This window comes from Lynx rufus, unplaced genomic scaffold, assembly GCF_022079265.1.
Source record: "Lynx rufus isolate CCGP_SWC_20201006 ecotype Redwood Valley unplaced genomic scaffold, mLynRuf1.p SCAF_2, whole genome shotgun sequence".
In the NCBI taxonomy this organism is placed as follows: Eukaryota; Metazoa; Chordata; class Mammalia; order Carnivora; family Felidae; genus Lynx; species Lynx rufus.
Window position 1 is genome coordinate 203,558,096 of NW_025814834.1, and position 16,371 is coordinate 203,574,466.

A 16,371-nucleotide genomic window follows, 5' to 3' on the forward strand; every position below is an offset into this window, starting at 1 on the left:
GCAGCCGAGAGGGTGCACCACGGCTGCACCTCTTGAGCGGGAATATTTTTCTGGGAGGCTGGACATCTGAGTGTCAGACAGAGGGATACAGAACACCTGAGGCCCGAGAATCCATCGCCGCACGCTGGGCCTCCGGGTTCCCCTACAGAAGGCACACGAAGCCCGGCAGCGGCTGCACTGGGGGGTCTAGAGTGACACAGTGTGCTCGTCCCCACCTCTTGGCACTGTGCCGCTCGGCCTGTCGGCCCACTTTGCACTTGCTGGACACTTTCACGTTACCTGACTCGGCTGCCCAGCATCCCCCCCTCCCCCCACTATGCTTAGCTTCTTGACCCAACCAACTCCTGCCTTGGGCCGCTTCCTCTTCTGTGCTTCTCCTGCTCTGTGTTCACTCCTGAGGTTTCACTTCCTCACCAGGCTTTCCCTGACCCTCCCTGCACGCACACCTTTCCCTGACCCTCAGACCCGACCCTGCACGCACCCCCCCAATCCCTAGATTCTCAACACATCCCGTGCTTTCCCTTTTGTCCTTTTCTTCTAATAAGGATAATAATTACAACAGCTAACACACAAGCGCCAGGCACTGTTCTAAGTGCTTACATAGACAAACTCACTTATCACAATGACTCTAGGATGTGGGAATTACCATCATCATCATCATCATCCATTTTATAGATGAGGAAACTGAGGCAGAGAGAGGCCGAATGACAGAGCCAGGATTCAACTCTGCGGTCTGGCTCCAGTGTGCACTCCCACGTACCACATTCTTTTACCTCCTGGAACTACTCATTTGGGTGATGCTCTGTGCCCGTCATCTCCAGGGGCCTCTGCTCCATGAGGGCAGAAGCTGGGTTTGTCCCTTTGTTCGCTGCCACATCCCTAGTGCCCAGCCCCCCAGAAAGCTCAGGCTCTGCAAGTTATGTCTCCTGCCCAAAGTCATTCCGTGATTAAGAGGTAGAGCGGGATTTAAACCTGGCACCACTGTTCCAGAGCCCACGCAATTTGCATCACGCTTTGAAGCTCCCTGGTCTACTGCGGGAAGAACACTCAGGAGTAGCCCTTCAGAACTTCAGAAATTTAAATGCTTTCAAAAAAAAAAAGAGGTTGCATTTGAGTTGCACTCATTTTGAGTCCTGCAGAAGGTGGTAACGTATTTGAAATGCAAGAGGGCGCAGTGACATATCTTTAAAAAGCATGTAGTAGAGATGAAAGTCATTTTGGAACTGGGATGAATCAAATGATACAGAAAGTAGGAAGCAGAAAAGCAACAAGGGGTTTGATTTGAATTACAAAGTTGGATCCTTATTAGAATATTCTCAGCCTGACAAGGGAGGGAAGTGGTGGGAAGGCCCAGCAAAGAGCAGTAGAAAGGAACTGCTCTGACTTCCTTCGTGGCCCCTCAGCTTCAAGTTCGCATCAAATATCCTCCTTCCCTTTGAACAAAATAAGCCTCAGATGAATAAAATACCTAACGGCATCTGTGAGCTGCTGTATCCTTTTTTTTTCCCACGCAGATGCAAGTTTGATTTTTTTAATCAGTAACCTGCAAACATTCCCAGAGCTTTGAAAAAGGCAGTTCTCTTTGCTTTTTTGTCTCTTTGCAAGAATTCCTGGGCTGACACCGAAGCCCAGTCTGTGCTGGGAAGCCAAACTCCCCTTGGCCATTCAGAGACCAGGTGCTCCCGCACTCCAGGGGGCTGTCCTCCCACAGTGCAAATCCGAGCAACTGAAATGAGGTGGCCCCTTTCGCAGCCAGCTGAGCCAGGAGGGCAAAGGAACCGGTGTGTGGCCAGAAGTTCAGCTTTATTTATTTAAACCAAAAAAATTTTTTTAAGTTTAAGTAATCTCTACAACCCAACGTGGGGCTTGAACACATGACCCCGAGATGAAAAGCTGCGTGCTCTTCCAACTGAGCCAGCCAGGCGCCCCAGAAGGTCAGCTTTAGAACAGAATTCCCAGGAACCTTCTTCTTAAATGCTTTTCCCTGAGTCCACAGATTAATAAGCCCGACTCCCAACCTGCCATTCTTCTTGCTCTATCATCTGGGCCATCCCAAGCCCCTCCTACGGCTCCATTAACTTTTCACAACTTGTATATTCCCCCCTGCTCCCGGGGTTTGGGTCCTCTCGCTGGAGATGAGACCCCAAATGCCCCCTGACTGACGATGATCCCTCACCTGGGTGTCCAGGAAACGACTCCAACTCAGAGCATCTCCAACCAAAGTCACTCTCTCTTCTCGTTCCCTGATTCTGTTCTGTTCTTCTTCTCTGCTCCCAGCAACTTTATCCTCCCACATCCCCCAGGTGCCTCCACTTTCCTTCCCTCCCTGTCTGGACCACCCTCCCTCTCCCACACTCCCCACCTCTGAGACAAAAGACAGTCACAGCCTCCTAGGGAGTCTACCTGCCTCTCCTCAATCTCACCTTCCAGATCCATCTTTCACATTGCTATTGGAAAGACGTTTCCAAACTAATGGCCAGAACACGTCACCCCCGTCCCTCCTGAAGAATCTAGGGAAGACACAGTCTGGTTTGGCTTCATTCACGGTCCCCCTCATCTCCCAAGTCCTCCAGCCTGAGGCCACCGCTCATCTGGACGTTCCCAGCACTTTCTTTCCTTTGCTTGCACGAGCCCCCCAGGTAACAATGTCTTTCCCCTGCCAGTCTCTGCCCTCAGAATCCATCCTTCAAAGCCCACTCAATGTCCCCTCCCTCGTGAAGCCACCCTGATCACTGCTCTGGCCCTTCAAGTCCCCCACCTCTACCCACTGGCAATAGGCCTCTCTGCTGCACACAGGGCCCACAGGGTCCAACCATCTTTGTGATCATACTAATACATCGGCGGCCTCCTGCACATTCATTCCCTCCTGGGGGTAAGTGGAGTCTTCTAGAAACCACATGCAAGTAAAATTACAACAGACTGAAGGTAGAAACAGGGATGAGAACCGAACTATCTTCTACTGAACCAGAAACTAAAGAGACTGGCTCAGAGTAAAACAATGCCATTTTTCCTCATTAAATTTTCTCTGGGGTTTTGGGCAAATATAGTTCTTTCTCATACAAATAAGTTATATGTTTATTATGCTATTTGAAAATGAATTAATACATGTTTTAAGTTTTAATTTCTTTTAAACAAATTTTTTTTTAATGTTTATTTATTTTTGAGAGACAGAGACAGAGCACGAGCGGGGAAGGGCAGAGACAGAGGGAGACACAGAATCCGAAGCAGCCTCCAGGCTCTGAGCTGTCAGCACAGGGCCCGAGATGGGGCTTGAGCTCACAGACTGCGAGATCATGACCTGAGCCAAAGTCGGATGCTTCACCGACTGAGCCACCCAGGTGCCCCCAAGTTTCAGTTTCTAATAGGTAAATACTGATTGACATAACCCACTTGAAAAAAATCTCCTTGGGTTACTCAATAATTTTAAGAGTGTCAAGGGGTCCCCAAGACCAAAAAGTTTGAACACCCTAGTAGATCCCCCACCACACTGTGTCTTATCTGTACCTCTCTCTCCTTCAGCTTCTCGTACGCATGCTTTGAATGTTCTTTAAGTGCCTGTTGAAATAACCTTCTCCTACTAAGTCAGCTGTTTGATTTTTTTTTTTCAGTAATCTATGCTGGCTAATTAGTTTCTTGGACAAAATCTAAATTTCTTTTCATCAGGTTGTATCAGGCCTCTGTTCAGAAGCCTTCCAAAAGCTTCCCGTGTTACTCAGAGCAAAGTCCCAAGTTCTTTCCAAGGGCTACAAATGTGGTCCGGCCACTCTGACACCAGCAACCATACCCGCCCCTCAGGTTGTGGCCTATGCTCCTGAGGCCTGAAGTGCTTTTCCCCCGGAGATTTTAGATTTACGTGGTTCCCTCACTCTCTTACTTTCAGCCTCTGCCCAAATGCTACCTATTCAAAGGATTTTCCACGACCACCGTGTCAAACTAGTGGCCCCACACAGACCCTCACACTTCTTGCCTGGATACCGCCTCATTTTTATCCCTGCATCCATCAGCACCTGATACGCTCTATGCCTGCTTGTTATTGCCTGTCCCCTTGGGGCGTCTTGCAGTGCCCAGCACACAGTAGGGCCTCAGGAAGTAGCTGTGGAGTGCACGGCCTACTCTCCAGAAGCTGCTCTCAGTGCTCCCTCATTCGTAACCATGTACAGCCGGCTGCGGCCTGGAACGCGTCAGGCCTTCCTAGCTTCCCTGGCCTCCCTCAAGCTGTTTCTTCTGTTCAGATGCCTCTCTGCCCCTCGCCCTCCTACACTGCTTCGTCACTGAGCTAACCCCTGCTCATCATTCAAAACCCAACTCAGACATCAGCTCCCCTGAGAAACAGCCCTCTAACTCCCAGACTGGCTCAGTCCTGCCCCTCGGTATGTTCCTACACCACCACCTTTGGGTGACTCCGCAGTTGTCTCTTTCTTCAACAACACCGTGAACTCCTTGAGCACAGAAACTCATCCTCTTCTCTGTGTGCCCTGCACTTGACATACTCTCACCTCAAAATACGTCTGCGGAATGAATTAATGTGATAATTCCTAGATGTCAAGGTCTGGCACTTACAAACCAAGAAAACTGAATGTCTTTGGTTCTGAGCTCTAAGGGACGTGTGCTGTGTTCCTGTGCATTGTTCGTCACACCACCTCCTCTGGGGCCCGCTGCTCTCCTACCTTGGGCTATCTCGAGCTGTCGCTTTGCGTCCCCCAGTGCAGAGAACAGGTCCAGCTTGATTCTCGTCTCTGCGCTCAGACTGTTCTCCAGGTGCTGTGTTTTGTCTTGCATGGCCGAGAGGGCTGACATTAACACCTCAGTGTCCTTCTCATTTTCCTTATACTTCCGAAGCTCCTATCAACATCATCAAAGCAGCAAGATGTTACAAGATAGTTTTGGCATCGATGTCTACAAATTAGCCTGAAATCACAAATAAAATCCCACTATTACTGACCTGGCCCCTAGAATACAGAATCCGGGTGTTTCATGGGTTAAGAATCTTACCACTTAGAGGGAGTGAAAAATGTATTTATATGATGATATGACATACAAAACTATCTTAGTAGATGAATTTGATGGTGTTGGGCTGTTTCTAGTAACAGTGGACTCTGTTTCCAAATAAAACACTTTCTTACAAGCCTAATTCAGAATGTACAAAGAACTTTTTCCTTGCCGCCAGTTGCAAATGCTGCTGTAATGCTGTCATCAATTTGCCAAAGTCTACTCTCAATTTGCACTAAAAAGTTATAAAAAATGTTCATTATTTTGATAGGACATACTGCAGAGTAAGCCCACTTAAAACAACTGGTAATGTAGCCAATAAATACATATATTTAAATATAAATACACACACATACAGATATTTTAATTTTTTCATTTTAGAGAAATCCAAACTTATTACAGAGAATTAGAAATATATTAAAGTTCAAAGGAGAAAATGAAAATTACTCAAACTCCTGACAGCATAAGAAACTTTATATATTTTTAGTCTTTTAGAAGCATATGTATATCTTTTAGCATAAATGAGATCACACCATATGTAGTTTTGTATAGTTTTTTAAATCAACTGGTTTTTGAAAATTGTAATTTTTTGAAAATTTGTAATTTTTAACGGCTATATAATATTCTTGTATATGTACCATAATTTATTAAATGAATCTCCCTTTGTTAAGATTTTGTTTTCATTTATATACCACTATGATGAACATCTTTGTTTATCAATCAATGATGAGATTTTAAAATGTTTATCTTAGGCAGGAGTTCTGAAGAGGGAAATACTTAAAAAGTATATGAACTTTTCCAGAAAGTTACACTTCTGCCAGCAATTATGAGGCCTGTTTCTATTATCCTCACCCAGGCTGATATTATCATTTAAAAATTATTTGCTAATTTCACAAGGGATAAGGAAAATAAAAGAAAAAATGAGCTATTGAGACTACACCAAAATACTTTTGCGAAATGAAAAGGCAACCTACTACATGGAGAAGGTATGTGCAAAAGAGATATTAAGGGGTTAATATCCAAAATATATAAAGAACTTCCAGAACTCAAAACCAAAAAAAACCCAATCTGATTAAAAATGGGCAGAGGATCTGAGTAGACATTTTTCCAAAGAAGACATACTACGAAAAGATGTTCATCATCACTAATCGTCAGAAAAATGCAAAATAACAAAATCACCTTATACCTGTCAGAGAGGCTAGTATCAAAAAGACCAGAAATAACAAATGTCGGTGAGGATGTGGAGAAAAAGGAACCCTTGTGCACTGCTGGTGGGAATGTAAACTGGTACAGCCAGTATGGAGGTTCCGCAAAATATTAAAAATAGAAATACCACATGATCCAGTAATTCCACTCCTGGGTGTTTACCCACAGAAAACAAAAACACCAAACATGCACCCCTATGTTTTTTTGTAGCATTATTTACAATAGCAAAGACATGGAAGCAACCCAAGGGTCCATCAAGAGCTGAGTGGATAAATAAAATGTGATATGTATTTGTACACACACACACACAGAAGAATATTACTCAGCCGTAAAAAAGAACAAGATCTTGCCATTTGGGACAACATGGATGGACCTAGAAGACACTATGCGAAGTGAAATAAGGCAGACAGAGAGATACAAGTATCACGTGACGGCACTGATGTAAGGAATCTGAAAAACAAAACAAATGAACAAAGAAACAAACGAAAGCAGAAACAGACCCAAAGATACAGAGAGCTGGTGGTTGCCAGAGGGTAAGGGGATTGTGAGGTGGGCAAAATGGGTGAGGGGTGAAGTGAGAGGTATAGGCTTCTAGTTCAGAATAAATAAGTCACAAGGATAAAAAGGTACAGAATAGACGCGGTCCGTGAGTTCGAGCCCCGCGTCGGGCTCTGGGCTGATGGCTCAGAGCCTGGAGCCTGTTTCCGATTCTGTGTCTCCCTCTCTCTCTGCCCCTCCCCCGTTCATGCTCTGTCTCTCTCTGTCCCAAAAATAAATAAACGTTGAAAGAAAAAAAAAAAATTAAAAAAAAAAAAAAAAGGTACAGAATAGGGAATACAGTCGAGGGACTGCAACTACACCCTAGTGTTGTATGGGGACACTTGCATTGAACACAGCATGACGTACAGAGTTGTGTGCAATCACTACGTTGTACACCTGCAACTAAAGTCACATTGTATGCCAAATATAATGCCATTAAAAAAAAAAGAAAGAAACAGGGGCACCCGGGTGGCTCTGTTGGTTCAGCGTCCGACTTCGGCTCAGGTCATGATCTCGCGGTTCGTGAGTTCGAGCCCCGTGTCGGGCTCTGTGCTGACGGCTCGGAGCCTGGAGCCTGTTTCAGATTCTGTGTCTCCCTCTCTCTCTACCCCTCTGCTGCTCATGCTCTGTCTCTCTCGCTCTCTCTCAAAAGTAAATAAACATTAAAAAATTAAAAAAAAAAAAAGAAACAAATTTCTACAGGAGAGAAATTATATCTAATTTAATCTATAGGTCTTTGGTGATTGATGAGGATATATCCTTATATTCTTTTCAGCCATTTCTTTTTCTTCTGTGAATTATTTGTTCACATCTTTCACCTATTTTTCCAACTGAGCTTCACTTAACAAATTTTATGAGCTACTTACATATCAAGAGTATTCATTCCTTATATTTGTTGCAATACCTGTACCCCCCTCAATGGATTTTTTTGATTTGTTTTTTTTTTTGTTTTGTGATTTTTTTCCCCATTATTTTCGTTTAGAACATTTTTCCCGGTTTCAAGATCAAATAAATTCTAGTATATTTTCACCCAGTTTAAAACAAAATGCTTCTTTTCACCCCGAATTCAACTCTTCATCTGGAATTTCTTTTTGTGTGGTAGGAGATGAGCTTCTAATTTTTTTTCCTGGTCATTTAACTGTCCCAAAGCCTTTTTCTGACTGATCCTCACTGTCCCATCCATTTGTGCTGCCACTTTTATCACACACTTTGGGCTTGGTCTCCAAGTTGTGTCATCTACTCTAGCGACTTCCCTTTTTTTTTTTTTAATTTAAGTTTATTTATTTGAGAGAGAGAGAGAGAGTGTGTGTGCATGTGCAAGTAGGGGAGGGGCAGAGAGAGAGAGAGAGAGAGAGAGAGAGAGAGAGAATCTCGAGCAGGCTCCTCGCTGTCAGTGCAGAGCTCGACGTGGGGCTCGATCTCACAAACTGTGAGATCACAACCTGAGCTGAAATCAAGAATCGGATGCTTAACTGACTGAGCCACCCAGGGACCCTAACGTTACTTTTTTTTTTCTTTAATGTACATTCATTTTTGACACAGAGAGAGAGAGAGAGAGAGAGAGAGAGAGAGAGAGAGGAGACAGCATGAGCGGGGGAGGGGCAGAGAGAGAGGGAGACACAGAATGGGAAGCAGGCTCCAGGCTCTGAGCCGTCAGCACAAAGCCCGACGCGGGGCTCGAACCCACAGACCGCGAGATTGTGACCTGAGCCAAAGTCGGACGCTCAACCGACTGAGCCACCTAGGCGCCCCCTAACGTTACTTTTAAATGTCCCTTTGCAGAACCAATGCCAAATACTTGGCTAAAGTCCACATGGGTCAGAAAACTGGTTGTGTCCATAGCACTGGCAGCTTTTCCTCTCATGCACTGCTCAGAACTGTAATCTGCAAGGTGCAGAGCCATCCAGAACGGTGAATTCCCTGGTGATGGACAGAGGTTTAGGGCTAAGAAGAGGCATACACGTTCCAAAGATCACTAGTCTGGCCTATAACCTGAAAGAATGAGATGAATCTACAGGAAGTCAAATTCTGGTATAAACTGTGTCAAAGGACCATCGGCATTCCTGGTTGTGTTAGAATCCAGCTAATTAAATGTGACTTGAGGGGCGCCTGGGTGGCGCAGTCGGTTAAGCGTCCGACTTCAGCCAGGTCACGATCTCGCGGTCCGTGAATTCGAGCCCCGCGTCGGGCTCTGGGCTGATGGCTCAGAGCCTGGAGCCTGTTTCCGATTCTGTGTCTCCCTCTCTCTCTGCCCCTCCCCCGTTCATGCTCTGTCTCTCTCTGTCCCAAAAATAAATAAAAAACGTTGAAAAAAAAATAAAAAAAAAAAATTAAAAAAAAAAAATAAATAAATGTGACTTGAGCGAGCTGCATGAGGCTAGAGCTTCTTTTTGGCCTTCAGAGATTTTCCGAGGTGGTGGGATTTGGCCTTTTATCAAAAGGCACCATCTCCACACTGCAGCAGTGAGCACACAGCTAACACAGAAGAGGAACCCAAGTACGAGAAAGTCCTCTGTGCCCCCCGTACCTGAACTTTCAGTTCTAGTTCTCTGATCTGGTCTTCTTTCACCTTCATGTCCATCGTGAGCTTCTTGCCCTCTGCTTCTAATTCTCTGATCCGATTCCGTAAGGTTTCGGTGCACTCCCCCCTTTTGAAAAAAAAAGAGAAGGAAAGAAAGGGATTTAAAAGACTATATGGTTTACTTACACTGCAGGACTGATATTTCTCTTCTACTCCGGAGTTGGTCAGGTTTTAGTTTTTGGCTCAGTCTGCTCATTCTCTGTTCCTTGATTGTTTCAACAATGATCTAAAATAATTATCATTAATTGGGTATCTAATATAAGCCAGGCGTAAAGTGAGGTACTTTACCCATTCTGCCTTCTTTGCAAGGGCAGGACATATTGTCCCATTTTCCAGATAAGAAAACTGAGACCACACAGATATAATACTAGTCCAACACCACCTCGCTGGTAGCTCTCAGAACTGGGATGAGAAGTGAGGTTTTCCAGCTTCCTAACGCAGCCAGCTTCCACCAGGCCACGTGACCTGAGGCGGTGCCCAGGAGCTGAGTAAGAGAGCCCCGGGCAAGTGCTGTCTCCAGCAGGGGGCAGTGAGCTAAAAAGTTTTCACTTTTGAGGGTCTATGCATTGGCAAGTTCACCTTCCTGGAATCATGAAGTTGCCACAGCATCAGGCTGCTTCTCAGGGCCGTAATAAGGACAAACTAAAAAAGGTGATGGCAATGGCCACTCTGAAGCTGGTTAAGCATTTACATCACAGACACAGCCAGATGGAGAAAGCAGGTGTCCTGTGCCTACCAAAAAGGAAGGCCCAGCGAGAGACTTACACCTGGAGATTTACTCGGGAATACAGACGGCCTCTACGGAAGGGATGGCAGACAAGGGCCATCTAAGGGGAAGACCAAAACAAACAGGCTTGACCGGAAGCGAAAGGGAGTCAGGGAAGAGACTGAAACCAAGGTCCTGATTCTCAGGCATCAGGCACTGAACAACTTGGTTAAGGGACTGTCATATCCTCCTCAGTGGACTTTTTTTTCAGGGTAGGTGCTGGACGAATTAAGGACAGCACAAGCCACACCAGGTGACTGTTCAGAAAAATCTCCTGCCAGTGTCAGTGCTTCAGAAACTTGGGCTTTTTTCAGAAGTCTGTGCTTACAAATCTTTAAACAAGTGAATAAACAAAACCCCCACGTGCTAGGCAGGCTCGTAAAGTGTCTTGTGGGTCTGTATAGACGCTGATGGGCCAAGTGAGCTCAGCTACGTGCACTGGAGAGTCTACTGGGGGTGGCGGGCTCACACAGGAGGAACGAGTTCTCTCTGGCTATTATTTCCTTAAATGCGAAACGATGGTCCATCAGTTATTCTACAGAGCCCAAGAGAAGGCTTTTAACATGTCGTAAGGCAAAGAGCAAAACTTAAGGAAGAACGACAGTAGAGATGTATCACGTAGATACAAATTAGGGTCAAGACTTAAAATGAAATAAATAATAGTTTACCCTCGCCCTGCAACTGTAAACCCATAACTGACCCCTACACACAGATGGAATTCACTAGTCAAAACAGACACAGAAGGGAAAAAGTGATAAAGTGAAGCAGAGCACCCCCTCCCCTCCGCTGCCAGCGCTCTACCCCTGCCCAAGAGTTCTCTAAACGATCTTCTCTCCTTGCTGGAATTCAGGTGGCAATTACATATCAGTTTCTGGAATCCTTACATCCTTTTCAATGGTGTAGAAGTAGTCCCCAGTTCTCCTCATTCCACAAATTCAATGATATCTAATAGTGACCTCAGTTTCCTTTCATCTTTTCCAGTTCATCTGACAGTTTGCTGATATCCAACAAAGACAGGAGCGATCAGTACAAAGTACTTGGGCGAGCAACATTTTCCCTGTCTTCTATTTTAAGATAAAAACTCCAGAAACACACACACCTGAGAGTAGAGAGTAGCGACAGCTCTATAAAGGGAATAAAATCCCAGACTGGAATCTCTCCAAGCGTTTAGTAGTTACTGGCCACACACAAAGTGACTGGAAACCCATTTACAAGCAGCACCTTGCTCCCGGGTGCGGGAACCATGGTGAGTCCCTCCTCCCACTCCATCGATGAGGTCGTCAAAGGACGAAGCCGTTAACTTACAAGACAGTGCGAGCTGCACAGACGGGGCTTGGCCAGCTCATGCAACAGTGCTCGGTGGCCACCTATCCCTGCACGATCGCTCTATTCCAATCCTTCCCAAGGCCTCAAATCCCCATGCCTGTCTTGCCGCAAGGCCGGCCAACCTCAGAGGAAGCGCTCAGGTGACGCAGACATACCTTGACGCAGCAGCAAATGCAACAGCCCGGGCAGCAGTGGCTTCTTCTAACTTCTTCCTTTTTTTCTCCTCCATTAACTGCTTTTCTACAAAACTTCGGGCTTCCTGCTCAGCTTTTAGCTTTTTCTCCAGCTGGCTGATATTCTGCTTGTCTTTTTGCTTCATTTGCACAGCATTATGTAATCTATATGGAAATGATTATCATAGAGTTTTGTAATTAGAAATGCCCACTCGGAACCCTGGAGAAACATGGCTCCTCTTTTGAACAGCAAATCATAAGAGTCAGCTCCCAGAGATCCCAGGAAAAACATAATGTTGTTATTATTTAACAATTCCAAAACATCAACAGAGAGGTTGCCTACCAAGATACAGAGTAAGACCTAGCCTGTTAAGGTAAGTGATCTACAGAAGGTAATCCAGAAAAGAAGCATAAAACAAGTTTCCATCAGAGGGAAAGATAGTTGTAGAACTAAGTCTAGTGCCCCAAAGCACCTTGAAGAAACTTTATCCAGCCCCACTGAAACTGAGGTCAAGGGTGGGCAGGGGAGGTTTTTCTTTGCCTGAATACAGCCTTTCCTTTCCAGCTGTGAGATGTTTTCTGAGGATCCCAAAATAGATCCTGGAGTTAAGAGTCACACGGTGCTTCATTTCAGACAGAAATTTTAGCCATAGTCCCTTCCCTGCCTCCCACCACCCCCAGCTTTACCTATCAATATAAGGTGAGTTTATCTCAGTATATCAGTGTAAGGTGAGATGTTCTCCATCCCACATGTGAGCCAGAAGCAATGGAGAAGTTACTTGCTTATAACAAGCTGTAACGCTCGAGTTATGCTGTTCAAAAATGCTGAAGGACTTCTCTTTCAATGGGGAAAGCCCACAGCCTAGAATAGTAATCACTACCCCAGGCACACACTGCAGAGATTGAAGAAAATAAAAAAAAAATGACATATTCATATTGAGTCAAGAAGAAATTCCAGGATGAATCAATGGGAAGCATAAACAAATTCACACAGAAGAGCTGGCTTTTTGCTTGCCTCTTCAAATAAAATCAAGGTTCAATGTCATTTTTGAGTTCCAGAGATGAAGGTAAATAGAGTGCATTATTCCCCTGGAAACTTTCATTCAAAGGAGCAAGATTTTCACATTGTAGCAGAACTACTTCTCGTCACTTTTACTTATATTATCACAAAGGCGCAATAACTATTTTAAACTAAGCGAAGAAGTTATTAAATGAGCAAAAAATAGTAATATTAATAAACTGGTTGCAATGTAGTAAGTTTTTATAGATTTTATAATATGTTGGCTACCTAATACTAAATTGAACATTTTAAACATTTCATCGAAAAACCCCCTTGCCAGGTCCCTCCGTCATCACAAATCCTGTGCTCCAAGCCACAGACGGTGCGGCCGCCTGGCTCCCGACCGAAGGCCCGCGCGGCGCACGTACTTGTTCTGCAGCAGCTCGTTCTCCTGCCGGAGCTGGCCCATCTCTGAGCGGATCCCTCGCTCGGTGCTGGAGAGGGAGCTGATCTGGCTGCGGAGCTCCTGTTCCACTTGTCTGCTGGCCTGCAGATCAGCCTTTAACTTTTTAATATCTTGTTCCAGCCTAGGAGAGGGAGAAATATGGCATTTTCATCCCGGAAAGGACACACCCGGGCCTCTGCGGGAGAGCCTGGCTCAAGTCCCAGACCGCCGGGCACAGGGCAGAAGACCCCTCCCTTCGGTGGCTCCTGCCAGCACCGGGATGCCTGCCTGCGACAGGCTTTCTATGGAGTGCTTCTTTCTGCCTGGGCCCCCGCCTCTTCCCACCACCAGAGAGTAACTGTGGGTTTCCTCCAAATGTTTGTGAACACGGACAGGTGAGGTGCTTGTGAGTTCCTGAGCTGCTAACGAAGGAGGAAGGAAAGACAGAGGGAGGGTGGCTGAAGGCTTGGGTTCCCCCCCAACCCTTCCCCCTGCAACACCCACACACCCTGGTGAATTTCCTTTGCCCCTCAGCAAGGGGGATGTATTAGTAACAACCAGCTTATGACCCACCTGCCCTGGTATATTCTGACAGAGCAGAATTTACCGTCTGAGATTCCCTCCCACCACGGGCCTAGAGGAGTGTCTAAGACAACCTCTGAAATTACTCGCATCTTTGCTAAATGATGTTCACACTTCCGGTGACTATGACAGCAGGACTCACAAGACTCAACAACAATGAAAAAAAGAACAAATGACATGCTCTGAGAATCATAAGCAAACTCCATCTGTGAACTGAAGCCTATCTTCTCTCTTCAGTTTCTTACGTTGGCTCCATCTGTTTTCTTTAATACAGTAATAGCTTCGTTTTAAGCGATATGTCTTGGGGAACTCTTATATGCACACGTAGGACTGAAAAGCGTCAACAGAAAGTATAAAATCAGGATTCTTTCTTCATGAGAGGGCTTTATAATTTCACTAGGGGCCAATAAGCAGCTACTTAAAGTGATTAAACACTTAACGCAAGGAAGGCCGTGATTAAATATATGCGAGAAGGAATGATAACTAAAATTTAATGAGAACTTACGCGCCAGGCATTGTTCTACAGGCTTTAATGCTACGAACTCATTTAGTACACACAACCGTGGGCTAAGGGTAGATTATGACTCCCATTTTTACGGATGAAGAAGTCTAGATTCAGGAAAGGTCCCAGCCCACGGTTATACAGGCTCCAGAGCCCACTCTCTCCTTCAGCAGGCTGAGCTGTGGCTCTGTCATCTCCCCGTGGTATGGGTACAAGTGCCACAGGAGCGCTGACAAGAGAAGATGAGAACCAGGTTGGGCCTCGAAGGCTGGGCAGGATCCAGAGAAGTAGAAGAGGGGGAGGGGGCATTCTAAACAAGGGGAAAACATACTCAAAAGTAAGGACGGTCACAGATGTTTGGGGACGGAACGAGCCTGGCCTCTGAGGAAAGCCTGGACTCTGGGAAGAGAGTGAGAAAGGGCAGAAAGGGTCTGGTGGATGGGACTGTGGAGGGTGGCACTGAAGGTCAGGCCGAGGTTGGCCGCCATGTGGGACTGAGAGGGTATCCTTTCTGACAAACAGGCGGGCAAAAGTCAGTCTGCTACGATGAGACCCTTGTGCATTTCACCGATCTGATATTCCAACAGAACCGAGATTTCTGGATGGCAGTGGTGATCTCTCCCCGGAACGGCTGGCCCCACAGACGAAGTCCTTACAGCCATGTTTGGTTAAGCACTAAGTCCCCAGGGCCCGCCACAGTGGTCAGCACGTACTAAACATATGTTGCCTGGCCTCCCTTAGAAAACCAAAGAGCAGCTTTATTTACCGATCTACCTTTCGTCACCTGAAACAAAATCTCAAAAGCAAAAAAGTCGTAAGCCATCGATGGTCACTGCCCAGGAACAGTAGCCTGTCCCCCTGTCCTGTGTCCCGGAAGAGACTTGAGACCCAGTATTCCAGAACACAGCTGGGTCTCCTGACACAGCTCACTCCCCAGGGAAGGGGTCACAAGTCGACATCACGCCATACTTTCCCTACTGCCAGGGTTATTCCAGATGAATGTCCTCCCAGAACTGCTCTAAACAATTACAGACTGGCATCTGTATCAACCCGACACCATCCTTCATTCACCCGAAGCAACCGAAAGCAGGTCAATGCTGTCAGGTTATCCCCATTAAGAAGTTTGGCTGAAAAACATGCTAGGCTATTCATCTTTCCGGAGAAGTCGATTTCAAAGTCTGAGGACTGCATTTTTAGTAGAAAGGGTGAGTTTTAAGAGGAGCATAGAGGCTTAGCGTGGTTTACTAATGGGGTTTAGGATCAGGATTCTAGATTCAGCGCTGGTACCAAGTCCGCAACCCTGGGCAAGGCATGTAACCTTCCAGGACTCAGTTTCCCTGTCTTGGGCTAATGACCTCTAAAGTTCCTCCCAGCCTGGTCTAGGATTTCTAGGCCTGACACACTTACCGCTGGCTGCTGATCTGCTTCTTCAGACTAGCAACCTGAGCCGTGTCATATGCAGAGGCACAGGAATCAAGTTCCACACAACCAGCCGCAGTTGGGAATGAAAGAAAAATTAAATCTGCTGAGCCTAGCTGTCAATAATTTTGCAGTTTTCACTTTTTTGCATCTTTAATCTCTGAAGGCCAATTTCCCTCGCCTGAACTAAGAATAATGACAATATTCTGAATGGAAATTTAGAGTTCCTTGAAATATGTAAAAACTCGGAGAGTTAATTGTAATCATGAGAACAAAAAAGCAAAATATCTTAAGCGTAACTTCCGGAGACCATAGAACCCTGAACAACAATATATTTTCTTATGTATAATTATGAAATTTTGTCAAAGACGATGCAATAAAAATAGAACAGCGTGGCTACGAGGGTTACGAAAATTCATAAATTGTATACTTAGGATTCGTGCACGTTTGCAGATGTGTGTTGTACTTCAATAAAGTTATTTATTTTTAAAATAAAATCACCTAATCTTACAAGACAGAGAAGTGAAATTAAAATGCTTCAGGATTTTCAGGGCACCTAGGTGGCTCAGCCAGTTAAGTGTCCGACTCTGGATTTCAGCTCAGGTCATGATCTTACAGTTTGTGAATTCAAGCCCCACATTGGACTCCATGCTGACAGCACAGAGCCTGCTTGGGATTCTCTCTCCCCCTCTCTTTCTGCCCCTCCTCTGCTTGTGCTCTCTCAAAATAAATAAATAAACTTAAAAAAATGCTTCAGGGGGCTCCTGGGTGGCTCAGTCGGTTAAGCGGCCGACTTCGGCTCAGGTCATGATCTTGAGGTCCGTGAGTTCGAGCCCCGCGTC

General features: G+C 45.6%; 1 protein-coding gene across 1 annotated transcript in view; it reads right to left on the minus strand.

Annotated features, from left to right (window-relative positions):
* MACO1 (macoilin 1) overlaps nucleotides 1–16,371 on the minus strand; it is a 63,856-nt gene that overhangs the window by 1,034 nt on the left and 46,451 nt on the right. Inside the window, exons 7-10 of the mRNA XM_047083613.1 lie at nucleotides 13,010–13,168; nucleotides 11,564–11,746; nucleotides 9,263–9,383; nucleotides 4,668–4,842 (exon numbers count right to left, since the gene is read on the minus strand). Coding sequence (XP_046939569.1) covers nucleotides 4,668–4,842; nucleotides 9,263–9,383; nucleotides 11,564–11,746; nucleotides 13,010–13,168 — 638 coding nt within the window. The remainder of the gene's footprint in view (nucleotides 1–4,667; nucleotides 4,843–9,262; nucleotides 9,384–11,563; nucleotides 11,747–13,009; nucleotides 13,169–16,371) is intronic.